This window comes from Myxocyprinus asiaticus, chromosome 14, assembly GCF_019703515.2.
Source record: "Myxocyprinus asiaticus isolate MX2 ecotype Aquarium Trade chromosome 14, UBuf_Myxa_2, whole genome shotgun sequence".
Taxonomy (NCBI): Eukaryota; Metazoa; Chordata; class Actinopteri; order Cypriniformes; family Catostomidae; genus Myxocyprinus; species Myxocyprinus asiaticus.
The window spans coordinates 44,366,713-44,379,410 of record NC_059357.1 but is presented as its reverse complement, the minus strand read 5'-3'; the positions used below and the strand labels follow the sequence as shown (position 1 = coordinate 44,379,410).

The following is a 12,698-nucleotide window of genomic DNA, read 5'->3' as shown; positions in this document are numbered from 1 at the left end:
CAAGAACGGACCTCCCCGTTGACCAATGAGAGGAAGGGGGCGGGACTGTGGCAGCGTCTTGTCCAATGATAGCTCACTTGCCGGAATATTTGCGTACTAGTCGCGCCTACTTCGAAATAGCAGGAAGTGAATTTCAGGACGATGTGTATGGGGAAATGTGTTTATATTAATTCACAACTAAGTTTCTTTGTGAAGTGTCTCGCAATACTGTCTGACAAGATGCGGGAAACATTGTTGCTTCTACAAATATCTGCGATTGCATGAGTTTTTAGTTTTGATTATTTAGGTTCATATTGCTTCTATCGTTTGTGGAGAAAATTGTATTTCCAGCAGGTTAAACCTCCGTGTCAGCATCATGAGGCCCTTTGCTCATCCAGCAGCCTTGGCCTACTCCATGACAACACTTGGTGCTGGCATGATGAACAGCATGTTTAGTTTCTATTATGTGAAACTGTTCTTAAACAGGTACAGAATATCAGAAGTAGCCTTCCACCAGTCACAGGTGAGTATTTGCAGGTTTTAATAGATATTCTCACTGCGACAGGATTCATGTTGACATTTTTGACTAAATTAAAGATGCTGTACGTGATTTTTTGAATACTCACACTCATAGACTGTAACTACTACCTCTTATAAATAGTGCAACACACACAAAAAATTGCCAAAATTGCAATAAACAAATAAATAAATTATATAGAGAGTAGAGAGAGAGAGAGAGAGAGAGAGAGATATGACTTAAGTGCAGACTATGTTTATATATTTAAAATCACCACTTTTGCACTTTAATATGCACATTGGGCCATTTAAACATCAGCTTATCCGGTATGGAGGATCAAATGTGACAATAAATAAATAAATAAATAAATAATTTAGTCAAATTATTCATAAATAATATTGTATGTGTTTATAAAAACCTTTTTGTTGTTGTTCTAACTTTGTAAACATTTAATTCTGTTTCTGTTCACTCTACATCACTTTGAAAAGTCTTATTTTATTCCACTAGATGGCAGAAAGCACTAGATTTTTTTTCCGCTATCACATTCCATCACAATATACAGATCTGAAATGTAGGTGGCGCTCTAACGCATTTTAGCCCTCAAAGATGTGCTCGTCCATAGACATTCAGTCTAATTTTCAGTTCATGCACCACCCTCGTTATTTCTTTGAATATCTCGGCCTCTGAGTGGACTAGAAGCTCAATCTAGATGTCATTAGAAAGCTGAGATTCTCTCTTTTTTGATGATATATCAAAATTGATGATTTTATCATCAGTATTTGAAAACATATTTTTCTCATCATTTGTTTAGCATGCTTTTCCAGCTGGATGGCATATTTTGTTCTGGACATCTAAGATATAACATTAGATTATTCACACAAGCAAGCTCACAGACAAGTAAAAATGGCTCATTTTTTAGAAAATGTCCTAAGGTAAAAGCAGCTATAATGTTTTTAGCTATTTGGGGCTTACAGCAGCAGTTATCAATGTATAAAAGAGACGTTTTTATTTGATGACTTACAAAAATCATATTTCACTTTGTGATTCTTTTGAAAATCTTTCAAACTCTGGTATTAGGGCAACAAAATAATTCCTGAGAATGAGAACTTTCATATGATATATAAATTATCCATTTACGTGCTATGTGAAGGACTTTTATTTTCATATAAATATTTCTACCTCATTACCTCTAGAGGGAGCTAATTTTGTTTTGAGGCCTTTGTTATTTTAAGTAACATAAATGCAGAATTGATGGTTATCTCTGAAAAGTTCAGATTCTAAGCTTTCAAATGATACCTCATATGCCTGACTTACGAAGACTTTAACGATTTAAGCGTAAACCTTTTTTCGCGATATAGCGCCCCCCTTTGGACCCACCGGCGGATCCAATAGAGTTTAACATGGAATTCAGAAAAAACAAGATAGCTAAAACAAGATTTGGGAAAAAATAAAATGTTTCATAGGGCCCTACTTGGAAAAAAAAAAAAAAAAAACTTAAAGCAATGTTTAATTACTGTAATTGAAAAACACTTGAAGGAATCATGCAGTTGTTTTAATTTATTATTTACATTGATATTTAAATTGAGATATTCGAAAACGATGATATATTTGTTGTCATGTGACACAGCCATGTGATCCATTCAACTCAAAACATTCAAAGTGGTGGTCCACGTTCTAGCGCGTTGTTGGGCCTGTTCTTCACTTTTGATAGTGTTGTTAAAGATAAATGTTACTTTGTACAACCTTCACATTGCATTCCTTCAAAGGCGACGGGAAGTTTACTCGGAATTGCTGTCCGGCAACAGAACACGAGGACGGTTGAATTTCAGACTGTACATGGAATGGCGATTTTTTTTTTTTTTTTTTTTTTTTTTTTTATTTATTTTTTTTTAAAGAGTTTTCATACGTTTCAGTGTGGATGAGCAACTTTTGGAAAACGGCTGAAAACAGAAGTGTGGAAGTAGAGCGTTTCGAAAATGCAGTTTTCAGATGCATCCAGATTAATGTGGACAGACTTATGATATGCATACATTTTCATGGTAACTAAATAATAATATCACTAGTTAAAAAACATTAGAATCTATATTTTTACGTGAGCATCGATATTCTCAATACAGCGTCAGTATCGAAAGTATTGATACTTTAGGATCGATGCACCCATCCAAAACCTTTTAGATTCGAGATTGCTGCATTGAGAAACTGAAATTATATATGAATTCCTTTTTCTGGGTTTTGACAATATTTGAGTAGTGTTATATACAGGTGCATCTCAATAAATTAGAATGTCGTGGAAAAGTTCATTTATTTCAGTAATTCAATTCAAATTGTGAAACTCGTGTATTAAATAAATTCAATGCACACAGACTGAAGTAGTTTAAGTCTTTGGTTCTTTTAATTGTGATGATTTTGGCTCACATTTAACAAAAACCCACCAATTCACTATCATTTACAATGACAATTGTGCTAGAGTACTGACAGTTGTGTGAAGAGTTTTGTTAACAGTTTTGCAGAACCGGTATATGTTTCTGGCACATTAGCATGAGAAATTGATGAATTGGTGAATTGTTTCAGTTATAGTGTGTATCCAATTGAAGAAATTGTAAGGTATGACTGTGTAATTTGTGTTGTAGGAGTGTCTTCAAGTAATGTTAACCAAAGACCTTATTTTAAATTACTTGATGTAAGAAAGCTACTTAATGTTTAAAATTAAGTAATTAATATTAGTAAGTAACTACCTACTATTAAAGGGACAAATATTAAGTAACTATCTACTTTATACCTATCAAGGTACTATCTCGTTCTATTATTACTTATTTAAAAACTGCTCCTGAAATATTTGAGGGAACCCATAGCTGGAAAACGCTAACTCTCTTCCAGGTTTTAGGAATAAAAATTGAACGGCTATATACACGATATCTGGTGAAACTTGAAATGGTGTTGCGATGTGACATACATTATATGGCCAAAAGTTTGTGGACACCCCCTTCTAATTAATGAATGTGGTTACTCCATTAAATCCAGTAAAGAAAAATCTTAATGTTTCTTTATGTAATGGCTTGGGCTTTGTGTGCTTCCAAATTTGTGGCAACTGTTTGGGGATAGCCCTTTTCTGTTCCAGCATGACAATGCCCCTGTGAACAAAGTGAGGTCCATAAAGAAATGGTTTACTGTGTCTGGCGTGGAAGAAATTGACTGGCCTGCACAAAGCCCAGACCTGAACCCCACTGATCACTTTTGGGGTGAACCGGAACAGCAACTGTAAGTCAGGCCCCATCGACCAACATCAGTTCCTGACCTCACTGATAGCCTTGTGTCTGAATGAGAGCAAATCCCTGCAGCCATGTTACTACATACATTATAGTGGAAAGCCTTCCCAAAAGAGTGGAAGCTGTTATCACAGCAAAGGGGGAAAGTGATGCCTAAGGTTCTGAAATCAAATTTTCATCAGCACATGAAAATGGTGTCCACATACTTTTGGCCATATAGTGTAAAAATTCTCAGCTGCTGTTTGCTATGGTCCTGCACACTTTTATTCACAGAGAACAAGACTTTTAGTGTGAGGGGCTACAATTTCCCCATTGTTACAGTTTTATTTTTCAGCACCATTCTCAGACCGACCTAGTCAAAATTAGGGAAGTCGAATCGGGTCCGACACTGCACTCACATACTTGTACTCGTAAAATGCTCTGATACCAAAAAGCGATACCATCTGACGTATGAATGTTATTACGTAAACATTCAGCACACATATCACGATTTTAATATGTCCTAGTGAGATTATTAAATGACATGCAATTTAATGAAATAAATATACAGTCTTTATGTGCTGCATGCTTCAAAGTGAATGTGTGAAGCCGGCAGCTTAAACACAGAAAACACCACACCATGAGAAATCGCACACGCTCATGTGTAGTAGATGACAGAGTGCAGAGCGTGCATTGAGGGGGTGGCTCCAGAGCAGAGATGAGGTCGGGCAGCTCCAGAAAGCGCATGAGGTTGGGTCGCAGCGGGAAAAGGGGTGTCCAAGAAGGGGGAGCTGGAGTGGAGAGGGCGGGTGTCTCCCAGGAAGCAGCAGCGGAGAGAGCGGGCGCCTCCAGGGGGCTACAGCGGAAAGAGCAGGCGACTCCAGCGGGGCTGGGGCAGAGAGAGCGGGCGCCTCCAGGGGGGCTGCAGCAGTCTTCTTCCAGGATCGCTTGGCATTTGGAGAACCTGAGGGGAGACAGGGCACAGACAAAGATGAGTTGTCAGGTGTGGAGGTCCTTCCCCAGAGCAGGGCCTCCATCTCTATTGGCCGGCAAATGTGGTTCACTACCCCCCAACAGTGCCACAAAAATGACTTTCTGCTGGGTTCAAAGCTGGCTGGATTCTTCTGTCAGGTTTTGAACTAAAGAACCCAAGCGTAAACAGTCAAAAACTCTTCAAGTCTTTATTAAGAGAGAGAGAGAAAAAAAAACCGCACAGACAAAACCAAACAGAAAGTTAACCAAAACTGCCATGAGAGGGCAAAAATAGAAAAAAGAAACAAAAACTTGACCTGACCCAAAAAAAACAGTCTTGGCTATTATCATGTTTTTCTCTGTGAATTTTTAGGTATTTGACCATTTGAGAGCTAATTACTTACTGTTTTGATCATGTATTTTGGTTTCCAGTTGCTAAAAACATAATAAACACACTGTCCTCAAATCATCAGTCTCATGGTATTTTATTTGAAAACTGCAACATTACGAAAAAATAAAACAAAAAACAGGTTTCTTATTGACGAGTACCGACAAGAAAGTATCGGTACTTGTACTTGGTCTCCAAAAAAGGTTATCTGGACATCCCTACTCAGGTTTTCTCTGCCCATGCTAGAACCTCACAAACAAATTAAATGCATGTTGTCTGAAAATACAATTACCAATGTGTTTGGATATTTTTGTATATATTTTAATATCCTGTCATCATACACACTGAACTTTAATTTGAACCAATAAAGAGTCCACCGTTATTGTCTCCACAGGTGGTCTATATGATCTGGAACGCACTGAATGACCCCTTGTTTGGTTATTTGCAAGACAACTCACGTATGGAGTGTTGTTCAAGACGGCGGCTCTCAATTTTATACGGAGCCCCGCTGTACTGTCTGGCTTTCTTGCTGGCGTGGTTCCCATGGAGGGCGTACGAGCCAGGGGATTGGCTGAGTGGCCTACACCTCATGGTGACTCTGTGTGCTTTCGATGGCATGCTAACATTTGTGCTGTTAGCCCAGTGTGCACTATTTGCAGAAATCTCTGGGCAACATCAGAACAGACTGAGACTGATTAAATACAGTCAGGTGGCATCTCTGGTGGGATCTTCTAGTGTGCTCTTCAGCGGTCTCATCTCCAAGAACATGGACGACTTTGCTGCCTTGCAGGGATTCACAGTGCTGGTTGCGGTGCTGGCCTGTGGTTGTATGCTGTACACGGGCTTCCATAGTGAGAGTCGATTTGATAGTAAAAGTTCTGAACAGAGTTCCCCGGGTTCTCAGAAACCTCCGCTCTCCATGTCATCTGTGCTCTCCATGACCTGGCAGATCCTCACCAACCGAGACTTCCTGCTCTTTGTCATCATGAACTTCTTCCAGGTGTTCATGGTGGCTTTCTGCAATAACTTCACCATGATTTTTGCAGAGCACCTCATTCCTTCAAATGTCCTGCCATCGCTTGCCAAGAGCTTTATGTATGGAGCTGGATTCATCTGCCCGCAGGTGCATCATCATTATTACTAAGACATGCATCACTATCACTATTGCTCATACTTCTGGTTAGTGATTTGAACAAACCCCTAAACCTAAGTATTGAACTTCAGTGTGTTACCACCATTTCAATTCTCGGAATATGTTTTAAAGGATTATAATGGATATGACCTACTAGTTAGTAAGTTTGGTTTTGGAGTACTAGATCTGCTTACACTGATGCGTTTTGGTGTCTAATTTTCGGGGCTGTAGTGCATTATGTGTGCACTCCATATGAACTCGCCGACCCACACCATGGACTGCAGCTCTTGAAGACCGTGTGAAGATTAAACACTAGCTGTGATGCATGGTTCACACATCATCTGCGGTCCTGCAGAAGTTTAGCCAAGAATATTGATAGTAAACGCAATAGGATTCCCCCTTGAGCGTCTCGGCTCAATAAATAAAAAAATATGGGACAATAGGCGTATGATACAGAACACTGTCATTTCGGCCAAAATACAGGACGTCCGAGCTTTACAGGACAGTTGACAACCCTATGTGAACCCAGTTGAACATTTGAGCTTTTCGAGCATTTATTTTACAAACATTGAGAAAAGTGAATGGATTACCTCAAATTCACAGTCTATGTGGAAACATTGCAGAAAATATAGCAAATTGCAAGTTACCGTAAATAATTCAGAGTGGTTGAATTTGCATTACGATCGCAAAATCATGTCCAAGACCTTTAAGTATGCCAGACGATTGGCTAACAGATTACATGTCATATAAGCTTGTGTCATGTAGAGTTTCATGACTGAACTGAGTCATTTGTACTATGGACATGAATGATGTATCAATTCATGTGGCTTGTTGAGGTGAGATGTGCTATTACTTTTCTAAGAGACTTTGCAGATGAAGAAAAATCCCATAGTTATATTCAAAAAGCAACCCGAGCCATGTCTAGAGACCAGGATGTCATAGAGACTTTGGGTTAAGGTGTTTTGACTTGTTAAGAAACCACCTAAAACACCCTAGCAACCACCTAGCAAAGCACTAAAAACACTCAGAAAACATTACCAATACACCCTGGCAACCACCCAGAACAGCTTAGCAACTGCATAGCATTTTTATGATACTCGTGATGTAAAACCAACAGCAACATCAAAATTAAACCAATAAATAACACATAAAGGCCTTAAACAAAGTGTGCTCTATGTTTGCTCTACAGTTATTGGTATTGTGCAGCCAGGATCTTCTTCAGAAGTTTGGCTACTACAGGCTCATTCTGATCACCTTCTATGTGGAGGCGGGGGGTGCTGTCATCATGCTTCTGTTGGGTCCAAGAAACTACTATTTCCTTGCATTTTTCCTCACAGTCAACATGTAAGTAACTCAAACAGGAAAGCGCTAGTCAGTTTTTGTACTGGAATAAATACATAAAGATACAATCTACAGGAATAGAAACACTGAAGCAGATGATAGGCAGAACGTGCTCTTTTCCATACAACAAAAGTGAATGGTGACTTTATAGTGCAAAGCTCCAAAAAGACATTAAAGCATCATTGTAGTAGTCCAAGTTTTCTGAAGCCATGCGATAGCTTAGAGTGAGGAACAAAATGGCTACAGCTTTGCCATGTTAAGTGGAGGATACTATACATGTAGAAATGCAAATAGGTATTATAGTATAACCAGGTGAATAATTTTTTTAAAATGTAGGCCAGATCAGAGTATGCTTTCTGCTAAATAGTGTACATGGCAGTCTTTGATACTAGCTGTTCTTACATGTCTTGTTTCCCTGATGGTGAATTAGGGTCTTGGTTCAGGCAGCCTTCAGTCTTTTCAATTTGCCACTGGCTGACATCATTGACTCTGACCTACAGAAATACAAACGCAGGTAAAGCATTTGGACTGTTTTGTTATCTGCAGCATTCTGTTGAATCAGCCTCAGCGTTGTCTCTCCACTCTATTATTCGTCAAAAAAATGTCAAAAATTATATCTAGAAACGTCCAGATACCATTTTTTTTTTAAGAACGGGTACGAGTACCGATACTTCCTTTTCCTTATTTTTATCAAATGAAGTGCTTGTATACAGAACCTCACAGCACAAGCCGAAATACAACATTGGAGTTATTTTTGTCAGATAAAGTGCTGCATAACAGAACACCACAGATATGTGATATTGCTTAAATATAAGATCATTATTATTTATTTATTATTATTATTAGTAGTAGTAGTATTACAGTAAATATATTACATAACTACATACAGTAGTGATATATTTCGTCGTACTTTTTTTCCATTTAAATGGAGGTTTTTATTTTGCCGGAAGCTTTTATTTTGAAGCCCTTTCCGTTTCTGTGTGTTTTTGAGGTTAGCTTCTCATTTCTAGAAAAGCAGGTCGCTATGTGACCCAGTGTGATTTTTAAACCGCGTAAGACTGCTATTTAATAAATATTTAGTCTGTATGTGCTGCACGCTACATAGTGAATTAGCTACAAACAGAGTGTGCCATATTCATGATGGTGCTTTAGTCCTTGGTATCAACAGCCGGCTTCACATGTACATTCATACATCCTTAAAACAAGATCGATTTACTTTGAAGTGTACAACACATGCAAACTATATATTAATCTCATAAATTGCCTTTGCACTAAGACATAATGTGATTTTAATTTGGGCGCTGAATGTTCACGGAATGACATTAGTACGTCAGATGGTATCGGAGCATTTTTACTAGCACGAATTCAAATACGTGAACATCGGACAGAGATTATTTAGCAGAGATGAGCCACTTATGTTAAAATGAATGGGAGAAATTGGAACGCCCAACGGCAGCCAACGGTCAACGGATGTAGAAAGGAAGTCCCACCTTACTGGTAAAAGAGCCAATCACCTTTTAGATTCAGACATCACCTGTCAATCAACTCGACAATGCTCTTGCGCATTAGCTAAACAAGCCGAGAAAATAGTTTTTTAGTGTAATATGAGGTAAAGAAGCACAATTTATCATACAGGTGTTGTCAGATTTCACTGCTGATTTGAAATATGTGCTTTGATCATAATCTTGACCAACCGTTTAGGAGATTTCTGTCTTTTCCCATTCAAGTAGATCAGAGCTGCACTTTCATGACTGGAAATAGCCTCCTGAGAGCATTCCAAAGATGGCCAACAGTGGTCTGACTTGCAAGAAAGACTTTGTATCAGAACTGGGACATCAATAATTCAAAAATCTTTGAGCCTTTTAACATATTGAATTTGCATTTTGGTATTAAAAAAATATAATAATTCCAATCAGGAATCATCATCAGTTGTTGCCATTTGCCATACGGAAGACTTCTGTGAGCATTTTTATGTGACGCAAACAAATCATTGAATCAACGCAATTTTCATGATGTTGCATATTTTTACATCGCTATAAAAATCATTTTGAATATATCAAGAACACTCAATATATCGCTACGCCCTGGTCATGTATCGAAAAGTTTATAGCTATTCTGTTTTTTTATCTCTTAAATCCTGCTTCTTAAGTGGTCATAATCCTTTTAATTTGATTAAAATTACACAAAAAAAGCTTGTAATTTTAACGGAAAAGGAATGTGAATTGGTTGACTGGTACCCTTGTAACATGTTACCCTTGGTTACTGATAACCTTACCATGTACGATGAAAATTATATTTTGTTTAACAAGGCAATAATGTAATTTTATGGTAATATTGGAAGTAAAATGTGATTTATAGTTGAAAATCAATAATTGGGCGTTCCCAAAAGATCCTGCGTGACCCGTTAAATTTCATTACATTTTATTAAAATATTTAGTTTTATATTGATTTAACATTATATAATTTAATGATATTTATGGTAGCGCACTGTAAGATATACAGGCACCAAAATAAGATCCTGTAGTGACTGAAATATGGTCACTGTATTTGTTTTACGATGGATTTCTATTAATGACCATCAACTGAACAGGGTTTTTTTTTTTTTTTTACAATGTGTTTACATGACATTATTCACTGATTTTCTTAATGCCAGTTGGACTTGCACAGACATCACTGATTTTAGAGTTTAAAATATCAATGTTTCCAGCTCTCCTCTCTCGTCTATGGTTTTTGGGACCAATGCTCTTTTCACAAAGCCGGCGCAGTCTCTGGCCCCGATGCTGGTTGTGTCCGTCCTCAACCAGTATGGCTATGAGGAAATAAAAGAGTTTGGGAGAGATGCAGACTCAAGGTAATGCAAATGAAATACTCGAACACATTCATCCAAATTCTTTCATCATAACCTGCTATAAAGCCATAAAATGCTCATTGTTATTTCCAATGTGCTGTCTCCTCCTCGAGTGGTGGAAAAGCAGCATTGCATTCAAGAAAACATTTTCACTCTCTCTCTCTCATTCTAGTGCCCTTCAGTCTCTGCACAGCACCATGTTTTACCTGGTTTGTGTGATACCGATGTGTGTCACAGTCCTACAGGTGCTAGCATGGACACCGTTCTCCATACGGGACAGTCATACATTGGATTCCAAGTACATAGATGGATGAATTATAGCTCATTTTATTTTTTATGTGTGCATTCATGTGCAGCACTTTGTTTTCAGACTACAGAAAGAAAGGAAATATAAGTAAATCAAGTGTCAGGGATCTATTTTTATTGGGGAACAGGGAACATTTTTCATGGTGTTGGTGCTCAGGTAATGTGTATTGTTAAAGTACATATTTAAGTTACAGCAAGAAATCTGTAATAATCTTGGGGATTATTAAATGCTCAGATTTTCTGAAATGTTGGAAAATCGTAATACGGAATACAAAGAAGAGAGTGTTAACGACCGGCCGACTTTACATTTATTTTGCTTATTACAGGACTACCTCCCGAAAAATAAATCGATTAATGGACATGAAGTTTTGATTTGAGTTCAAATGATTTTATTTTATTATGTGAAAAAAAGAATACTGCTTCATATAAGTTTCTTTATATGTAACTCTCTGTACTGTAGCACAATAGTGCCACTTAGCTGTTCTTAAGCTGCTGGGATGATACATATTGATTTGAGATTTTTATAACATAATGTAAAGGACCTATAAAGAGCAGGAAAAGAAGTTGAAAATGGAGTTGATTAAATTAACTGTACATGTGTTTTTAGCAGTATAGTAGTAGTGTTTTACCAAAGAGGTAAATGCATAAATGTTTTGGGGATGTTGGATTTTTTTTTTTACATTAAAAAAAATTTCATATTTTGAATTGTGTGTGTGTGTGTGTGTGTATATATATATATATATATATATATATATATATATATATATATATATATATATATATATATATATATTAGTGTGTGTGTGTCTTTCCTGTTGTCTCCCCTCAGAACACTATTAGATTAGTTTTTAGGTGGTATTTGTTTATTGATTTTTCAGATTGTTATTAATTTTCTATATCAATAAATTTGGCCTTATGGTGAAACCCTGATATTACCGGAATGCATCATAATTATGTGGATTTTATATGTACATTATTTAAAAAATAATTGAATTTGTTTTAAGAAACATAAAGCGAGTGTACAAGGTTATTTAAACATGTCTTAAATTGCAAGCCCAGAATATATCCATGTCTCATCAACCCTAATTATTATTCATTTGTAAGCATGTGACATATGGCAAGGGGCTCTTCAAAACCACACACACCATCATTCATACCAGAGGCTTTCCAATTTTTCAACAAGGCAACTTAGGAGGAACGCACCCATACTGTGCCTATATCGGAAAGTTTAGCACGTAATAAAAACTAAAACTGTTTAAGAGTGAATCATATTTTATATGTGAAAAAAGGGATTTTTTGAAAAAATGTCAGTCTGTTTGAATTTTGATGTTAGTGTCATTTTATGTAATGAATGTTTTAATATATTCATATTATATGTTCACCAATTTTTATGCTCCACCAAAAATTGCCCCTTGGGCTTATAATAAAGCTTGACTTGATATAGACACTATATACACCGATCAGCAACAACATTAAAACCACCTGCCTAATATTGTGTAGATCCTCCTTGTGCCGCCAAAACAGCACCAACCCGTATCTCAGAACAGCATTCTGAGATTATATTCTTCTCACCACAATTGTACAGAGTGGTTACCTGAGTTACCATAGACATTGTTTCAGTGATATTTCGATTTTATTGATTAGCCTAGTTGTTGCAGCCCTCTGGAAAGCTAGCATGTTTTCCATCTAATTTTTCAAATGCTTGCTGTACATCCATAATAATGACTTTCAATGTATTAAATGAAGAAGAAAGGAAAAATGTGTGGCAAATGCAATTCATTTATATATATATATATATATATATAAATTTCACCTGTTAGCTCAACCATGAATCAAATTTGCCTACATTTCACAATAATAATAGTCCAACACATTCTTTGTTGGAAGTGCGTCAATCTCTGCAACAGTCATCGTGCATGCAGAACAGGCACATCTCCAGTGCTGTTAAATAATATAGCACTTACAGTTGA

At 37.0% G+C, this 12,698-nt stretch overlaps 1 protein-coding gene across 1 annotated transcript; it reads left to right on the top strand.

The window, feature by feature from the left end:
- The first annotated feature begins 131 nt into the window (after nucleotides 1-131).
- LOC127452300 (transmembrane protein 180-like) lies at nucleotides 132-11,093 on the top strand. The gene is made up of 6 exons (XM_051717683.1): nucleotides 132-502; nucleotides 5,496-6,224; nucleotides 7,423-7,577; nucleotides 8,005-8,088; nucleotides 10,282-10,425; nucleotides 10,595-11,093. Exons 1-6 carry the CDS (start codon nucleotides 356-358, stop codon nucleotides 10,734-10,736), a joined length of 1,401 nt encoding a protein of 466 aa, XP_051573643.1. The 5' UTR covers nucleotides 132-355; the 3' UTR covers nucleotides 10,737-11,093.
- Nucleotides 11,094-12,698: the final 1,605 nt, after the last annotated feature.